Source organism: Micromesistius poutassou (assembly GCF_964030765.1).
Source record: "Micromesistius poutassou genome assembly, chromosome: 9".
NCBI classification, from domain to species: Eukaryota; Metazoa; Chordata; class Actinopteri; order Gadiformes; family Gadidae; genus Micromesistius; species Micromesistius poutassou.
The window spans coordinates 9,666,277-9,683,680 of NC_140279.1; the positions used below are offsets into that span (position 1 = coordinate 9,666,277).

The 17,404-nt window shown below is 51.4% G+C and overlaps 1 protein-coding gene across 1 annotated transcript in view; it reads right to left on the reverse strand.

Annotated features, from left to right (window-relative positions):
• Nucleotides 1–408: 408 nt before the first annotated feature.
• Nucleotides 409–17,404, reverse strand: part of LOC311353675 (E3 ubiquitin-protein ligase SH3RF1-like) — a gene marked incomplete at its 5' end in the record, with an annotated part of 19,117 nt that continues 2,121 nt past the window's right edge. Inside the window, 10 exons of the mRNA XM_084473568.1 lie at nucleotides 409–2,796; nucleotides 3,070–3,332; nucleotides 3,628–3,908; nucleotides 4,223–4,518; nucleotides 4,709–4,879; nucleotides 4,981–5,108; nucleotides 11,855–11,965; nucleotides 12,275–12,583; nucleotides 12,938–13,033; nucleotides 14,079–14,357. Of these exons, the coding sequence (XP_084329694.1) occupies nucleotides 2,628–2,796; nucleotides 3,070–3,332; nucleotides 3,628–3,908; nucleotides 4,223–4,518; nucleotides 4,709–4,879; nucleotides 4,981–5,108; nucleotides 11,855–11,965; nucleotides 12,275–12,583; nucleotides 12,938–13,033; nucleotides 14,079–14,357 (2,103 nt within the window). The 3' untranslated portion in view covers nucleotides 409–2,627. The remainder of the gene's footprint in view (nucleotides 2,797–3,069; nucleotides 3,333–3,627; nucleotides 3,909–4,222; nucleotides 4,519–4,708; nucleotides 4,880–4,980; nucleotides 5,109–11,854; nucleotides 11,966–12,274; nucleotides 12,584–12,937; nucleotides 13,034–14,078; nucleotides 14,358–17,404) is intronic.

Genomic DNA, 17,404 nt, shown 5'->3' on the forward strand with positions numbered 1-17,404 from the left:
GTTACACTTCAGCCACAAGGGGGCGCCGTCCGCACACTTTAGAATAAACCCCCAGAGAGAGAGAGAAGCCCGACCCTCTTTCTTAGTGCATTTCTGCACTAGAATCAACCGCTGTTTTAGTTTAGTTATCTTATTTAGTTTATCTTATTACTTACTTTATTGTTATTATTCTTATTTATTATTGTGATCTACCTATGCTACCTATCGATTTTCACCTCTTTATTGACTTTATCTTGTATTGTTGCTGCCATGTGGCTGTGGAGGAACCAAGCCTAGGAACTTTACTCTTGTGTACAATAAGATGTAATAAAAGTAATTCTGATACAGAAAGACAGACAGACAGACACACCAAGTGACACGCTAGACCAACATGAAAGAATGATCTTTATTGTTATTATTGTCCCTCTAACAGTTTGGGCCGTTGATTTAATCAAACTAACTATACAAAAAATAAATCATACAAAAATCAAGTCAGACATCTTAGCAAGAGGAGTCAGGTGGAGTAAAGAGGCTACCTGACGTGATGTAGCTCACAGCTGGGGTCACCTACACCTACACATGACCTGGGGTGGAGGAGGGAGATCTGTGTGAGTGGAGATGTAGTGTTGTATGTGTGGGTGGAGATGTAGTGGTGTATGTGTGTGTGGTGTAGGAATGGTGTCTGTGGGTGGAGATGTAGTGGTGTATGTGTGTGTGTATGTTTGGTGTATGTATGGGTGGAGATGTAGTGGTGTATGTGTGGGTGGTGTAGCTATGGGTGGTGTAGGTGCAGATGTTTAAGATAAAGGCCTTTCTGTGTGTAACAATGCCAAGCCAACTCACCAGGTCCAGACCACGAGAGACCACATCACTCATCCCCACATCCTATTACTCATCACATCCTATCACTCATCCCCACATCCTATCACTCATCCCCACATCCTATCACTCATCACATCCTATCACTCATCCCCACATCCTATCACTCATCCCATTACTCATCACATCCCATCATTCATCCCCATTCACACCAACAGTGTTTAGTACCGTATTTCCAGCCTTCTCCGTTATCAATAAACACAGCGTCTGTAGGGGGGACCCTAGGGGCCCTACAACAGGACCGGAGCAGGGGGCCCTAGGGGCCTCCAGAGGTTCACGGTGGTCCGGAGCTGCCCCAGTGGGGGCCCGCTGAGCGGGTCGCTGGTCAGAGGGGTCACTGTTTACACCTTCTGACCCCCCTCCACCAGCCCAGGATCCACCTCCTCCTCCTCCTCCTCTTCCAGGGCCAGGCATGGAGGAGGAGGTGAGGAGGTGCAGGAGGAGTACTGTAGAGGATGTGACCCCCTCATCACTGCTCTCTCTGTGTTCCCTCCTGTCAGTACGTCCGTCCGTCCAGTCAGAGTTTGTGCAGCAATTCAAATCAAAACAACCAAAGGTGAAACACGTTCCGCTAAATCAGGAATCATTCTGTGTTCAAGTAATGCGTCTAATGTAACGGAAATACACCAGATTGTTTGAAATGGAACATGGAAAAATACTCTGTGCTTAAGACGTTAGTTTTCTTTGTTCTTTGTGCTACAAGTCAGAAATGAAGTAAGGAATGTACGTTAGATGAGTGAGGAGACGCCCAACCGCCTGCTCAGCACTGCGACGCACAACTGCCTGTTCAGCACTGCGACGCACAACTGGAGCGCTACAACCCACTGGAGGTCACTGGTGTTCTACAACCACAGTGACATCACTGTGGTTCTAGAATCGGAGTGATCTAGAGATCCAGTGACCTCACTAGAGTTCTAGAACCAGAGTAATCTAGAGATCCAGTGGATCTAGAGATCCAGTGACCTCACTGGAGTTCTAGAACCGGAGTGATCTAGAGATCCAGTGACCTCACTGGGTTCCAGACCTCCAGTGGGGTGGATCTCCTGACAGCCCGGTCGGTCAGTCAGTACATGGAACTATAAACTAGGATATAATATTCATTAAAGTATTCATTTGATTTCATGGTCTGGAGTGAAGAGGACTGTGACAGTCCCTTCATCAGAATCTAGTCTGCATCCTACCAATCAAAGGCTGATCTGTTACCGTGGTGAGAGAGTACTGCAGTATCTGTCCCTAGTACTGCAGCCCTCTGGGAAACTATTCTGGGATGTGCAATCTTCCCCCGGTTGCCAGTGACAACCAGGGTGGCGAGATGTCCGAGCAGTGTGCCGCTGGCCAATCAGGAGTCTGCTGACACCTGGTGACGACCGCGGGCCAGGTGGCCCCACTGTGGTCCTCATGTATGACAATAGTCCTCATGTGAATCCATCCTCTGGGTGAGGTGGGGGGCCGGACCAGGGGGGCCGGACCAGGGGGGCCTCCGTTCTCCTGGTCTTGGCTCCCGTTGTCCGTGTAGGTGTTGAGGACCTCATGGAGGACATGGTGGTCCGTGTAGGTATGGAGGACATGGAGGACCCTGAAGGAGTTGAGGACCTCAGGGAGGACCGCAGAGCCCCGCCCACCAGAGGTCTCAACAAGAGGGAGCAGAGAGTTCCCTCTCCAGACCCCCCCGGCCCAGAGACCCTCCCTCATGTGTGGCCGTCGGACTTCTGTCACCTTGGCAACCCCCCTTGGGGGGCGGGGCAGGGTCAGGGGTCAGGGGTCAGGGGTCAGACGCTGTCCACGAAGCTCCCGGGGAACAGGCCGGTGCGGCCGTTCCTCTGCAGCGTGCCTTTGAACCAGCCGTCCTCCCGCTTCCGGTGCACGAAGACCACATCGCCCTCCTTCAGCTCCAGCTCTGCCTCGCTCTGAGGGGGGTAGGACACCACCACACGGTACCTGGGAACCAGGAGACCAGGGACAGAGTTAGACCACCACCCTGTAGCTGGGGACCAGGGGGAGAAGGTAAGACCACCAGACACCAGGAGACAGTGAGACCACGACCCTGTAGCTGGGTACCAAGGCACATAGTAACACCATCTCCATCACCACGGTGACACCATCACAGTGTGACAACATCACAGAGTGACACCATCACACAGGGTGAGGAGAGGCGAGGCCTGGGGAGGCGGGGCGACGGGAGGCGGGGCGGCGGGAGGCAGGGCTGCGTACCGCTCACAGACGATGGGGGGGGCGTCGTGGTGCTGGGAGGAGAGCGAGGAGCACGCCAGGCGGGGGGGTGGGGCGATGGGGGGGGGGCCGCCGTCCAGCGGGCGTCCGGCCAGGGGGGCGGCGGCCCCCGCGGCGTCGGGCTCCGGACCCCCCAGGGGCCCCTCGCCCGGGCCCTCGGGGTCCAGCGTGGGGGACGGCGGAGGGGAGCCGCGGCCTCGCTTCTTATTGGACGACAGCAGCTTCAGAAGACCCTTCTTCTCTCTCTGAGGAAAGACCAGGAGACACCAGGAGAGACCATTCATACACCAGGAGATACCAGTTACACACTAGGAGATACCAGTTACACACCAGGAGAGACCAGTCACACACCAGGAGACACCAGTCACACACCAGTCACACACCAGGAGACACCAGTCACACACCAGGAGACACCAGTCACACACCAGGAGTTACCAGTCACACACCAGGAGATACCAGTCACACACCAGGAGACACCAGGAGTTACCAGTCACACACCAGGAGTTACCAGTCACACACCAGGAAGTAGGACGAACTAACCTTAGCATCCTTATCCAGTCGGCATGACAACCCCAGGTTGCCGTTGTTGGCGGAGCCGTTGCCGGGGCCGACAGGTTGCCTCTGGGCGTCGCCCTCCAGGGAGGCAGCGCTGACGTTGGGCGGAGTCAGGGAGGCGGAGGCACAGCCCAGGGCCACGCCCCCACGGGCGGTGGGGCCGGAGGAGGGCGGGGGGGCGGGGTAGGTCAGGAAGGCCCCGGCGGGGGCAGGCTGGAGGAGCGGGGCCGCCGCGGCCATGGGCCGGTCCTGGGTGTGGCCTGCGGCTGGAGGAGAGAGGGGCAGAACCAGTCAGGCCACGCCTCCATTAGGGGCGGGGAAGTAGGCCACGCCCACAGTGGTGTCACAGCAGTAGGCCACACCCCCCATCAGGGAAGCGGCAGTAGGCCGCGACCGGGTGGTGGTGCAGCAGTAGGCCACGGCCACAGTAGTGACGCAGCAGTAGGCCACGCCCACAGTAGTGACACGGTCGTAGGCCACGCCTACCGTGATGTCACAAACCCACACACCCAATGCACACCGACAACAACAACGTTACACCCGGGCCCCCGGACAGGTCACATGACGCCTTCGAGCCTACCGGAGCGCACGGCGTTGCGGGCCTGGTTCACCGTCATCTGGGAGTTCACGTGAACGACGACCTTCGGCTGCTGCCCCGTGGCCGTCTGCGCCGCCGCCGCCGCCGTGGTCACCGCTACCTGGGGCACGCCCCCCGCCGGCCCGGTGCATGCTGGGAGAGGTTTGTTGGCGTCGGGCCCCGGAGCGAGGGAGGAGGATGGGGGCGGGGACAGAGGGGTGAGGGAGCTGAGGCTCCGCCCACCCTGGGGGGCGCCCAGGGTCAGGGGGGGCTTGGGCGGGCCGACGCCTGACAGGGTCCTGGATCGGGGGGCAGGGGGGGACATGTCAGCCACAACGAACCACGGGAACCACTGGAGAACACTTTTAATAGCGTGGCGTAGTAGCTTAGCGTCGTAGCGGCTGACTGGTTGATGGGACTCATGTAGTTTAGTGATAGTTAGCTTAGTGTAGCAGCTTAGCATGGTAGCTTAGCGTCATAGCGACTGACCGGTTGATGGGGCTCATGTAGTTGCCGGGGAACACTCCGATCTTGCCAGTGTGCATGGAGGTCCCCTTGAACCAGCCGTCCTGACACCGCTCCAGAACCAGGAACATCTCCCCCTTCCTCAGCTCCAACTCGTCCTCCTTACGGGGGGTGTAGGGGAACATGGCAACGTAGCTGGAACACGAGAACCGCAGGTTAGAGAACACAAGAACCGGAGGTTAGAGAACACGAGAACCGCAGGTTAGTCTGTGGTTGTCATTCAGTCTGTCACTCACACAGTGGGCCTCTGTCTCCCAGTCGGCTCCCCCGGCCCAGGGGTGGGTCTCTGGGCCGCAGCCAATGAGGACACAGCACCAGATACTGAAGACTGGGGGGGAGGAGGAGGGGGAGGAGGGAGGGCGTCCTGGGGGGGGAGAGAGAGAGAGAGAGAGAGAGAGAGAGAGAGAGAGAGAGAGAGAGAGAGAGAGAGAGAGAGAGAGAGAGAGAGAGAGAGATCAGACAAGATATCACACCCAGATGAGAATAATTCCCCCCCTGGCAGAGTGACAGGAGGGGGAGAGGAGACACCATCACCGTGACAACGGATCATTTAAGAGAGAAACAAGTACAGAGAGACTGGGCGGGCTGGTTCTGCTAGGAGGGGAGGAGCCAGGGCTGGTTCTGCTAGGAGGGGAGGAGCCAGGGCTGGTTCTGCTAGGAGGGGAGGAGCCTGTGTGTGTGTTTAATGTGTACCATGTGCACCAGGGTGTAAACTGCATGCATAGTGTTTGCCCAGTGAGCGAGGAGACAAGTCGAGTTCAGCCCGACGCCGACACGCCCCACAGCAGAAACAACAGCTCACACACACACACACACACACACACACACACACACACACACACACACACACACACACACACACACACACACACACACACACACACACACACACACACACACACACACACACACACACACACAGATGTCTGCATCTGAATGTGTGTGTATGAAATATTGTGGTTCACTGCCCGTGAGAGCGAGGGCTGTGTGTGTTGTGTCTAAATGTGTGTGTGTGTGTGTGTGTGTGTGTGTGTGTGTGTGTGTGTGTGTGTGTGTGTGTGTGTGTGTGTGTGTGTGTGTGTGTGTGTGTGTGTGTGTGTGTGTGTGTGTGTGTGTGTGTGTGTGTGTGTGTGTGTGTGTTAGGGCTGTCAACAAATATTCTAAATTCAAATATATATTCAAATCGTTTTTAAAAACAGACAGACATTCAAAGGTGAAAATTATATTTTAATGTGGAAAAACACACACCCGCAGCAGCCGCGGTGCGGCTGTCTGCTTTGTGAGTGGGCGCACTGCACTTCAATTAATTGAAGTGCAGTGTTTCAATCACTGAATGAAGCCTGCTATATTTGGGACAAGAGTCTGGACCTTAAATTGCTTGCATAAAACTCTTGATCAGCACCCAGCATTTATTAGGGACCGAGCCAAACTTGGCAAGGTCCCTATTGAAACCCTCGTGTTTATTAGGGACCGAGCCAAACATGGCAAGGACCCTATTGAAACCCTCGTGATTCTTCTTATTATTATTTTTAGGCCACTTCGACTGCATTTTTCCCCCCCTGCACATATTCGAAAACTCAATTTTTTTTGGTGCAATTGTGGGGACTGTTGAAAAATTTGATATTCTAGCCCTCAAATTCACATTCGCCCCTAGGTGGCGCTATAGCAACTGTTCAAAAGTGCAAACTTTGCACAAGCAGCACGCGTCACCGGTTTGACCTACACTCATGAAACTTTGCACACACATGCATATCCTCATGATGAACAAAAAAGTCTCTTGAACTGAACACTTCCGGTAGCCATATTTTCCGCCATTTTGAATTTAGTTAAAAACAGTAAATTCCCCAAGGATCCCAGGTTTTTCGACTTTGACCAAAATCCTTTGGCACATATCATATATGGCCCATTATCTTCAATCTGACTTAAGGATTAGTCTGTACAATAAAGTTTAGAGCACCAATGAGTTCTAAAAGTGGTGTGGTTGAAACCTCGAAAATAGTTAATTGCTCATATCAACGTCAAGTTGGACGCCTATGATGTTGGCCCCAATACAAAAGTTGTTCAGAATCAAATTCTGAACAAGATAAAGTCAACATATTTTCAAATGGGGCGTGGCATCGAAATGGGCGTGGCCTGACACTAAAATCGCCACAGTTCATAGACGCAATGTTTGATTTTAGCGGAACCCACTCAGTGGCCGTTAGGTACCAAAGTTCTAACTGCTCAATTAAAATTAAGTCGATTGAAAAAACAACATGGCCGCCACAGGCTCTGGTGTCAGGGTAAATCACTGTGCGGAGACCGTAATAGTTATGAATATGAAATTCACAGGACACGTGTAGACTGGTGCCGATAGCTCACATACCAAAATTCGTGTTTCTATTTTTTGTAGCGCCCCCTACAGGAACTTTAAAAAGCAGCCCCTGCGCCACGTTTCACCAATATGTATGAAAATCGGTAGGCACGTATAAGGTCCCATGACCTACAGAAAAGCCTCTTGGACCCATGCTCCAAACCCCACCGGAAGTCGGAAATTTTAATTTTTTCCTTTTCACTCTCGGCGGCCATTTTGAAATTTTTGTAACTTTTTTGCCTTGTATTTGAATGAACTCCTCCTAGGGAATTTATCGCATCTCCTTCAAAATTGGTCAGTACAGTCATGACATGGAGCTCAACCAACGCCGTGTTATTTGTGACTGTACGTTGAATGCCGTGGCCGTGGCGTGCCGTCAAAGTTGGCCGTTTTGAATTCCATGGTCTTATTTTCGCTTTTTTCCCCTTGTATTTGAACGAACTCCTCCTAGGGTATTTATCGGATCTGCTTCACAATTAGTCAGTACAGTCAAAAAATGGTGCTCAACCAACGCCGTGTTATTTGCGACTGTACGTTGAAGGGCGTGTCCGTGGCGTGCCGTCAAATTTGTCCGTTTTGAATTCCGTGGTCTTATTTTCGCTTTTATCCCCTTGTATTTGAACGAACTCCTCCTAGGGTATTTATTGGATCTGCTTCTCAATTAGTCAGTACAGTCATGAAGTGGTGCTGAAACAAAATCGTGCTATTTGTGACTGTACATTGAAGGGCATGGCCGTGGCGTGCTGTCAAAGTTGGCCATTTTGAATGGAATACTTTCACTTTTTCGCCTTGTATTTCAACTAACTCCTCCTAGGGAATTTATCGGATCATTGATGTAGGGTTAATAATGTTAGTTAAAGTTGTTACAACATGTAATTCAGTTAAATGTGGTCTTACATGTTAATGTCAAAACAATCAGTAGGACACCACAGGGCACCTCTGCTTCTACAGATTACATAAATTTGCGAATTTTTTTTAAAACTGCGCTTTTTTAAAACAGCGCGCAGTGATGAACGGGACCTCGTGCCGGCTTGCGGCTGCGTCACGTGCGGTCCTAACATGTGCACATCTTGCCAGCACACATGTTACGACGGCACGTGACGCGGCCGCAAGCCGGCGCGATTTTTTTTTAAAACTGCGCGCAGTGATGAACGGGACCTCGTAGTGGCGGCTGCAAGCCGGCGCGAGGTCCCGTTCATCACTGCGCGCAGTTTTAATTCTTCTTCTTCTTATTTTTAGGCCACTTCGACTGCATTTTTCCCCCCCTGAACATATTCGAAAACTCATTTTTTTTTGGTGCATTTTGTGGGACTGGTGAAAAATTTGATATTCTAGCCCTCAAATTCACATTCGCCCCTAGGTGGCGCTATACCAACTATGCCAAAATTTCAACGTTTGCACAAGCATAACTCGTCACCGGTTGGACCTAAACTCATGAAACTTTGCACACATATGCACATCCTCATAATGAAGAAATTTGCAGATACTAACTTAGCACTTCCGGTAGCCAGATTTCCCGCCATTTTGAATTTAGTTAAAAACAGTAAATTCCCCAAGGATCCCAGGTTTTTCGACATTGACAGAATTCCTTTGGCACATATCATCTATGGCCCGTTATCTTCAATCTGACATAAGGATTAGTCTGTAGGATAAATTTCAAAGTACCCATGAGCCATTGAGTTCAAAAAGGGGTGTGTTTTTCACCCCAAAAATAGTAAATTGCACATATCTACATTAATTGGACTCCTATGGTGTTGGACCTCTCTACTAAAGTTGTTCATAATCAAATTCTGAACAAGAATAAGTCAACAATTTTTCAAATGGGGCGTGGCATCGAAGTGGGCGTGGCCCGTTACTAAAATAGCCACAGTTCATAGACGCAATGTTTGATTTGAGCGGGACCAACTCAATGGCCGTTAGGTACCAAAGTTCTAACTGCTCACCAAAAATTAAGTCGATTTAAAAAACAACATGGCCGCCAGAGGAGGGTCGATCACTCTGCAGACACCGTAATAGTTATGAATATGTAATAGTTATGAATATTCACTGGACACGTGTAGACTGGTGCCGATAGCTCACATACCAAAATTTGTGTTTCTCATGTGTGTAGCGCCCCCTACAGGAACTTTAAAAAGCAGCCCCTGCGCCACGTTTCACCAATATGTATGAAAATCGGTAGGCACGTATAACGTGCCAATACCTACAGAAAAGCCTCTTGGACCCATGCTCCAAACCCCACGGGAAGTCGGAAATCTTAATTTCTTCATTTTCACTCTCGGCGGCCATTTTGAAAAAATTTCACATTTTTGCCTTGTATTTGAATGAACTCCTCCTAGGGAATTTATCGGATCTGCTTCAAAATTGGTCAGTACAGTCAATAAATGGTGCCGAACCAACGCCGTGCTATTTGTGACTGTACGTTGAAGGGCGTGTCCGTGGCGTGCCGTCAAAGTTGGCCATTTTTTAATTCCGTCGCCTTGTATTTGAACTAACTCCTCCTAGGGAATTTATCGAATCTGCTTCCAAATTGGTCAGTACAGTCATGAAGTGGTGCTGAATAAACGCCGTGCTATTTCGGACTGTACGTTGAAGGGCGTGTCCGTGGCGTGATGTCAAAGTTGGCCATTTTGAATTCCGTGGTCTTATTTTAGCTTTTTTCCCCTTGTATTTGAACGAACTAAGTACCCATGAGCCATTGAGTTCTAAAATGGGTGTGTTTTTCACCCCAAAAATAGTAAATTGCACATATCTACATGAAGTTGGACTCCTATGATGTTGGACCCCTCTACTAAAGTTGTTCAGAATCAAATTCTGAACAAGATTAAGTCAACATTTTCTCAAATGGGGCGTGGCCTCGAAGTGGGCGTGGCCTGTTACTAAAATAGCCACAGTTCATAGACGCAATGCTTGATTTGAGCGGGACCAACTCGGTGGTCGTTAGGTACGAAAGTTCTAACTGCTCAATTAAAATTGAGTCGATTGAAAAAACAACATGGCCGCCAGAGCCTCAAAATCACTGTGCGGAGATCATAATAGTTATGAATATGAAATTCACAGGACACGTGTAGACTGGTGCCGGTAGCTCACATACCAAAATTCGTGTTTCTCATGTGTGTAGCGCCCCCTACAGGAACTTTAAAAAGCAGCCCCTGCGCCACGTTTCACCAATATGTATGAAACTCAGTATTCACGTACAATGTCCCCATACCTACAGAAAAGCCTCTTGGACCCATGCCCCAAACCCCACAGGAAGTCGGCTATTTGCATTTCTAATTTTCACTTTCGGCGGCCATTTTGAATTTTTTTCACTTTTTTGCCTTGTATTTGAATGAACTCCTCCTAGGGAATTTATCGGATCTGCTTCAAAATTGGTCAGTACAGTCATGAAGTGGTGCTGAACCAAAATCCTGCTATTTGTGACTGTACGTTGAAGGGCGTGTCCGTGGCGTGCCGTCAAAGTTGGCCATTTTGAATGGAATTCTTTCACTTTTTCGCCTTGTATTTCAACTAACTCCTCCTAGGGAATTTATCGGATCATTGATGTAGGGTTAATGAACATGTAATTCAGTTAAATGTGTTCTTACATGTTAATGTCAAGGGTTAATGAACATGTAATTCAGTTAAATGTGGTCTTACATGTTAATGTCAAAACAATCAGTAAAACACCACAGGGCACCTCTGCTTCTACAGATTACATAAATTCGCGAATTTTTTTTAAAACTGCGCGCAGTGATGAACGGGACCTCGTGCCGGCTTGCGGCTGCGTCACGTGCGGTCCTAACATGTGCACATCTTGCCAGCACACATGTTACGACGGCACGTGACGCGGCCGCAAGCCGGCGCGATTTTTTTTTAAAACTGCGCGCAGTGATGAACGGGACCTCGTAGTGGCGGCTGCAAGCCGGCGCGAGGTCCCGTTCATCACTGCGCGCAGTTTTAATTTATTGTTGTTGTTTATTTAAACCAGTATGCACAGAGAGAGTGAGGGGGAGCGAAAGAGAGAGAGAGAAAAAGAGCGAGTGAGGGCGAGGTCTGCGGTCTTGGCCATTAGTTCATTTACTTATTTTTGTGTAGGTAATATGTTGTCAAATATTTTTTAACTTAAATAAACTACCTATACAAGTAGTTATGTCTCGTTGTATTAGTTTGACCTGTTATTGACGTAATGCACGTCATTGACATAATGCGCAAATATAGATATTCGTATAGTTTGAATGTATGTGTTTTTTTTAGAGGGAATATTCAAACGTCATTTTTGAGCAATTTTGACAGCCCTAGTGTGTGTGTGTGTGTGTCTCTCAATGTGTGTGTGAGCTTTGTGCAGTAAAGGGAGAATGACCATAAATGAAAATAAAACTGAAATAATGCATTTTAGAAAATTTCGTTGAACTATACAAAATGTTACAAATACCTAGGATAATACCTGGATGAAGATAAGCATTTCACAAAGGGTCCTACAGCTCTCTCTGAGTCAGCCGGTGGAGCTCTTGGTGGAGTTATGGCAAAACTAAGATGCTCAGGGATATTGGTACTTGGTTCTACATCCACCAAACTCTTCCAGGCGTGTGTGTGTCCTGTGTTGGACTATGTGGCGGGAGTCTGGGGATATAAAATTTATCCCGGGAGTGAAAAAATCCAAAACAGGCCATCCGGTATTTTATGGGTGTTCATACTCCCAGCGATACCAGCTACTGCTGGAGTCATTGGGAGGGACTCCTGTAGGGGGCGCTGGAGGGTCAGAGTTCACCTCCACCTACCACATTGATGGACGTGTAGCTCGTCTCGGGGGGAAAGGTGAAGACTGTTGCCGTGGTCACCGGGCTGCTGGGGGGCGGAGTCACAATGAGCCCACTGGTGCAGATGTGAACCTGGGAAGAGGAACAGCAGGAGTCAGAGGAAGACTCCATTACCCAGAAGGCCGCATGGAAGACTGTTCTCTGGAGTCTACAAAGAACAGGAGGGGTTCTGAAGACCTCACTACCAGCAGCAGGCACCTCTTCAGTAGGCGTCATTGAAGCCTGGGAGGGGTGTGTCTTATATGGAAGGGGGGTGTCTTATCTGGGAGGGGTGTGTCTCACATTGGGGGTGTGTCTCACCTTGGGGGGCGTGTCTCACCTGTGAGGGGTATGTCTCACCTTGGGGGGGGGCGTGTCTCACCTGGGAGGGGCGTGTCTCACCTGGGAGGGGGCGGAGCAGGACAGCCCCCCGCTGAGCTCCCCGATGCGCGCGGCGGCCGTGGGGTTGGAGGAGCTGATGAGCACCGGCCCACTGATCTCCATGGAGTGGCGCTGGGGGGGCGGGGCCAGTGAGGGCTTGTGGGACATGGTGAGGGAGGTGAACGAGTGCCTCTTCTTGGTGTTCTTCTTCTCCCCGGCCCCCCGCGGGGCCCCGGGCCCCTGGGCCCCCGGGGGCGGGCCCTCTGCCCAGTCCGGGCCGGACTCCGAGGGCTTGTCCAGCTCCACCAGGTGGCGCGCCGCCGCGTTGAACTGGAGAGGAGAACAACCGGACCTCCGTGAGCACCCAGACCGCAGGCTGAGGGATGGCCCACGCCTAGCGAGCTAAGGACTAGCGGTGGTGCGGGTTAGCCCACGCCTAGCGAGCTAAGGACTAGCGGTGGTGCGGGTTAGCCCACGCCTAGCGAGCTAAGGACTAGCGGTGGTGTGGGTTAGCCCACGCCTAGAGAGCTAAGGACTAGCGGTGGTGCGGGTTAGGCCACGCCTAGCGAGCTGAGGGGGGGTGGTTTATACTTGGACCAGCAGCACTCTGCAGGAGGGGGGCCAGGGGGGATGCTCTCACACATCAAACACACATGTGGAGTCTGGTGAGGTCGGCCGACTTACCTCAACGTAGGAGATGGGGAAGATCCCGATCTTATCCCCCAGCATGCCCTCTGCCCAGTTCTCATCCACCCTCCGGATGACGGTCAGAACGTCGTCCTGACAACGCATACACAAACAACAGCCTGTTAGCATAGGAGGTACCAGAGGACATGTGATATCAGAGACGAGCTACCAGAGGACATGTGATCTAAAGACAGAAGGTCATGTGATCTAGAGACAGAAGGTCATGTGATCTAGAGACAGAAGGTCATGTGATCTGGAGACAAAAGGTCATGTGATCTGGAGACAGAATGTCATGTGGTCTGGAGACAGAAGGTCATGTGATCTGGAGAGAGAAGGTCATGTGGTCTGGAGAGAGAAGGTCATGTGGTCTGGAGAGAGAAGGTCATGTGGTCTGGAGACAGAAGGTCATGTGATCTGGAGACAGAAGGTCATGTGATCCGGAGACAGAAGCTGTGAGAGAGAGAGGAGAATAAAGAGGTGTTTTACTAAAGGGAACTCGAGCTAGAGCATTCTGGAGCTAAACCACAGACGCACTCTGAAAGCCAAGTCAAGTCAGCATCACATCTTCACGGGAAGAAACTAATGAACAGCAGGGAGGAGATTTAATTAACGGAATATGGCCTGTTTAATCTTTTATTGAATCCAAGTTTAATGAACGTAGTGCGCCTGATTTCTAGTCGTCCCAGATACATGTATACATCACCGTAAGGTTACATCACACCGTAACCATGGTGCATCATCACACCGTCACCATGGTGCATCATCAAACCGTAGCCATGGTGCATCATCAAACAGTAACCATGGTACATCATCACACCGTCACCATGGTGCATCATCACACCATAACCATGGTGCATCATCACACCGTAACCATGGTACATCATCACACCGTCACCATGGTGCATCATCACACCATAACCATGGTGCATCATCACACCGTAACCATGGTACCCAGCAAACTGTGGACCAGAGTGGGTCACTGAGGCGGTCAGACCGAGGCTGTGATTGGCTCACCTTGGAGGAGGGCAGGCTGTGATTGGCTCACCTTGGAGAAGGGCAGGCTGTGATTGGCTCACCTTGGAGGAGGGCAGGCTGTGATTGGCTCAACTTGGAGAAGGGCAGGCTGTGATTGGCTCACCTTGGAGAAGGGCAGGCAGTCCTTGTCGGCCTCCTTGTCCTTGAGCTCGAAGTCGTAGAGGGCCTTGCACTGTGGTGGCGGCAGCGGCAGCGCCGTGAGGACCTGGACGAAATTGGTGGGGAAGAAGCCGCTGGCGTCGGCCGTCTCCCCGTGGAACCAGTTCTCATCCACCTGCCGCCGCAGAACGATCACGTCGCCCTTGGAGAACCGCAGGTCGCCCGGCTCCTTGCCGTCGTAGTTGTAGAGCGCCTTGGCGCACGGGAGCTGGGTGCCGCCCACCTGGGACAGGAAGGGGAGGAGTCAACACACGCTGAGACAGGAAGGGGAGGAGTCAACACACGCCCTGAGACAGGAAGGGGAGGAGGCAACACACACCCTGAGACAGGAAAGGGAGGAGTCAACACCAGCCCTGAGACAGGAGGGGGAGGAGTCAACACACATCCTGAGACAGGAAGGGGAGGAGTCAGGTAGGGGTTAGAGGTAGAGAGACAGGTCATTAAGGAGCAGGTAGGGGTTAGAGGGTAGAGAGACAGGTCATTAAGGAACAGGTAGGGGTTAGACAGTAAAGGTGGACTTTGGGATGGAACCAAGAACCTTTGGTTGGGTCTGGGTAGGGCGGACCCTCAGTGGGACGAGCTCAGCTCAGGCTCATGGCTCGAGGGGTCCAGCCTCTCTCTCCAGAGGGGCAGAGCTCTGAAAGGCCCATTCAGGGGGGAGGAGGAGGGGCGCATCAATGAGGCCTATTGAGGGGGGGGGTCCCCATGCAGCCTACACACAGTGACCAGAATGACAACCAACCACAACACTGAGAGAGAGAAAAAAAATAGAGAGAGAGACAGAGAGAGATTCAGTCCATAAACTCTCTTCCCAACCATGAGATGCTTCATTAGGCTTCAACAGAGCAGCAGAGTCTCTCTCTCTCTCTCTCTCTCTCTCTCTCTCTCTCTCTCTCTCTCTCTCTCTCTCTCTCTCTCTCTCTCTCTCTCGTCCTCTCTCTCTCTCTCTCTCTCTCTCTCTCTCTCTCTCTCTTCTCTCTCTCTCTCACTCTCTCTCTCTCTCTCTCTCTCTCTCTCTCTCTCTCTCTCTCTCCTGGCCCACGCCCCGTCTGGCTGGAGGCTCATGAATGGAGGATAAGAGAGGCTGGGGGCGGGGCTTGTATTGGTCTCAACTACACAGCTTGAGCGCACAACGAACAGACACACTGTGAAACAGGTTACAAACTACACAACACTAACCACAGCTCTGTGATTCAAACTTACACAGTGAGAGCAATGGGGAGGGGCTAATATCCGGTCCATCTCCATGGAAACGGTGCTGGTGCATAAAGGAGGATTTCCGAGCAACACACACACACACACACACACACACACACACACACACACACACACACACACACACACACACACCACACACACACACACACACACACACACACACACACACACACACACTAAGAGAGAGACACAGACACACACGCACACAGACACTAAGAAGGAAGAGACACACAGACACACACACACAGCTGGACCCCAGATGCGGGGGGGGGGGGGGGTGTGCGGCTGTGTTTCATAGCAGAGCAGTATCTACAGTACGTTGAGAGTTATAAACACATCTCATTAATACACAGAGACTGTCAGGCTGTCTATATTTATACTTCATAGACCGGGGCTGAGCAGTGAGAGTAGGAGGAGGAGGAGGGGACAGCCGAGAGATGTGGTGTGTTAGGGCGCGATGACACTGTGAACCAGAGAGTTGCTGTGTCACAGTGAGAGAGTGCAACCACAGTTCAGAGGCAGCCTACTACAGCAATCGAGCTAGCCAGATAGCAACACTGCTCCTCCTCCAGCTCAAAGGAGGACCAATCACAGAGCCCCGAGAGAGGAGATCCGATTGGTTGAGAGGTCTGAGGAGCAGGTCATCATCGTCCGCCAACGGTCGCTTCTTAACTTCCTTCTCTTGCGCACAACATCCTGTCTCCCTCTCTCTCCCCCCGAGCCATCTTCATCTCCCCCTTCATCTGCCTCCGACAGGTCAGAGGTCAACAGGAAGCCGTCAGAGAGGACAGCGGGGGGGCCTCTGAGCGACCATACAGCCGCGCCGAGGCCCCAGGAGGGCCAGTCTGAATACCAATAGCGTGGGATCACTGTCCTCAGTGTGGAGGGGGAGCACAGAGGCCCATTCAGCCCCCGACACCTGCACCGCACGCCTCCTCCAATCACAGCCCTGCCTGCTCCAATCACAGCCCTCCCAGCCCGCCTTCTTCAATCACAGCCCTCCCAGCCCGCTCCTCCAATCACAGCCTCCAGCCGCCTCCTCCAATCACAGCTCTCCCAGCCTGCCTCCTCCAATCACAGCCCTCCTCCTCCAATCACAGCCTTCCCAGCACGCCTCCTCCAATCACAGCCCTCCCAGCACGCCTCCACAAATCACACCCTCCCAGACTGACTCCTCCAATCACAGCCCTCCCAGCCCTCCTCCTCCAATCACAGCCCTCCTCCTCCAATCACAGCCCTCCCAGCCCTCCTCCTCCAATCACAGCCCTCCAGCCGCCTCCTCAAATCACAGTCCTCTCAGCACGCCTCCTCCAATTTTTATTTGTTTTTTTATACATATTTATACATATTTATACATTTTATACACACATTTGTATACATATTCAATATTTTTTGAATGATTCATGTCCTTTGGGCGCTCTAGAGCAGCCATTCTTACTTGCTCGTTTTAACTAAGCTACAGCATGGTTTGCTGTTATGCGCCAGGTTGTTCTCACAAGAGTGGAGGTCTTGCGGCTGTTCCTTCCACCGCTCCCTAAGAACGCACATGAAGGAGCAGCGTCGGTGGCCAGCTCCATAGACGTGCTCTGGTGCCACTGACCTGAACTCCATTTCGGTGAAGACAAACTATGAAACATTGCTGTTGCTATGCAACTTTGACTGGGAGAGTCGTGACGTCCTAAGTCTGCACAGATCCGCGTTAGCATAATGCTTCTTCATAATAGTTAACTACTTTAACGGCACCAACAATCCAAAAAACCCAGTCGGAACTAGATGGAAAAAGTGTGTAGTTCAAAACGTGACACAACTTTTACTTCTTCACCACCTACAGAGTTTGTTATGTACGATCATTCAAAACGCCATGTTATTCCATAGACATTTGACCGAGGGAACCGGGAGCCTCGGAGGCAGGACTTATTCTTCAGAGGTCTATAGGGAGAGTGTGTTGGTGTGCGGGGTGTCGTGTCCAGTCTCAGAAACGGTGCCATCTTTAGACTCGCTGAATCAAATAGATTTGATTCATCCCACACTCTGGAAACAATAACTCAATAT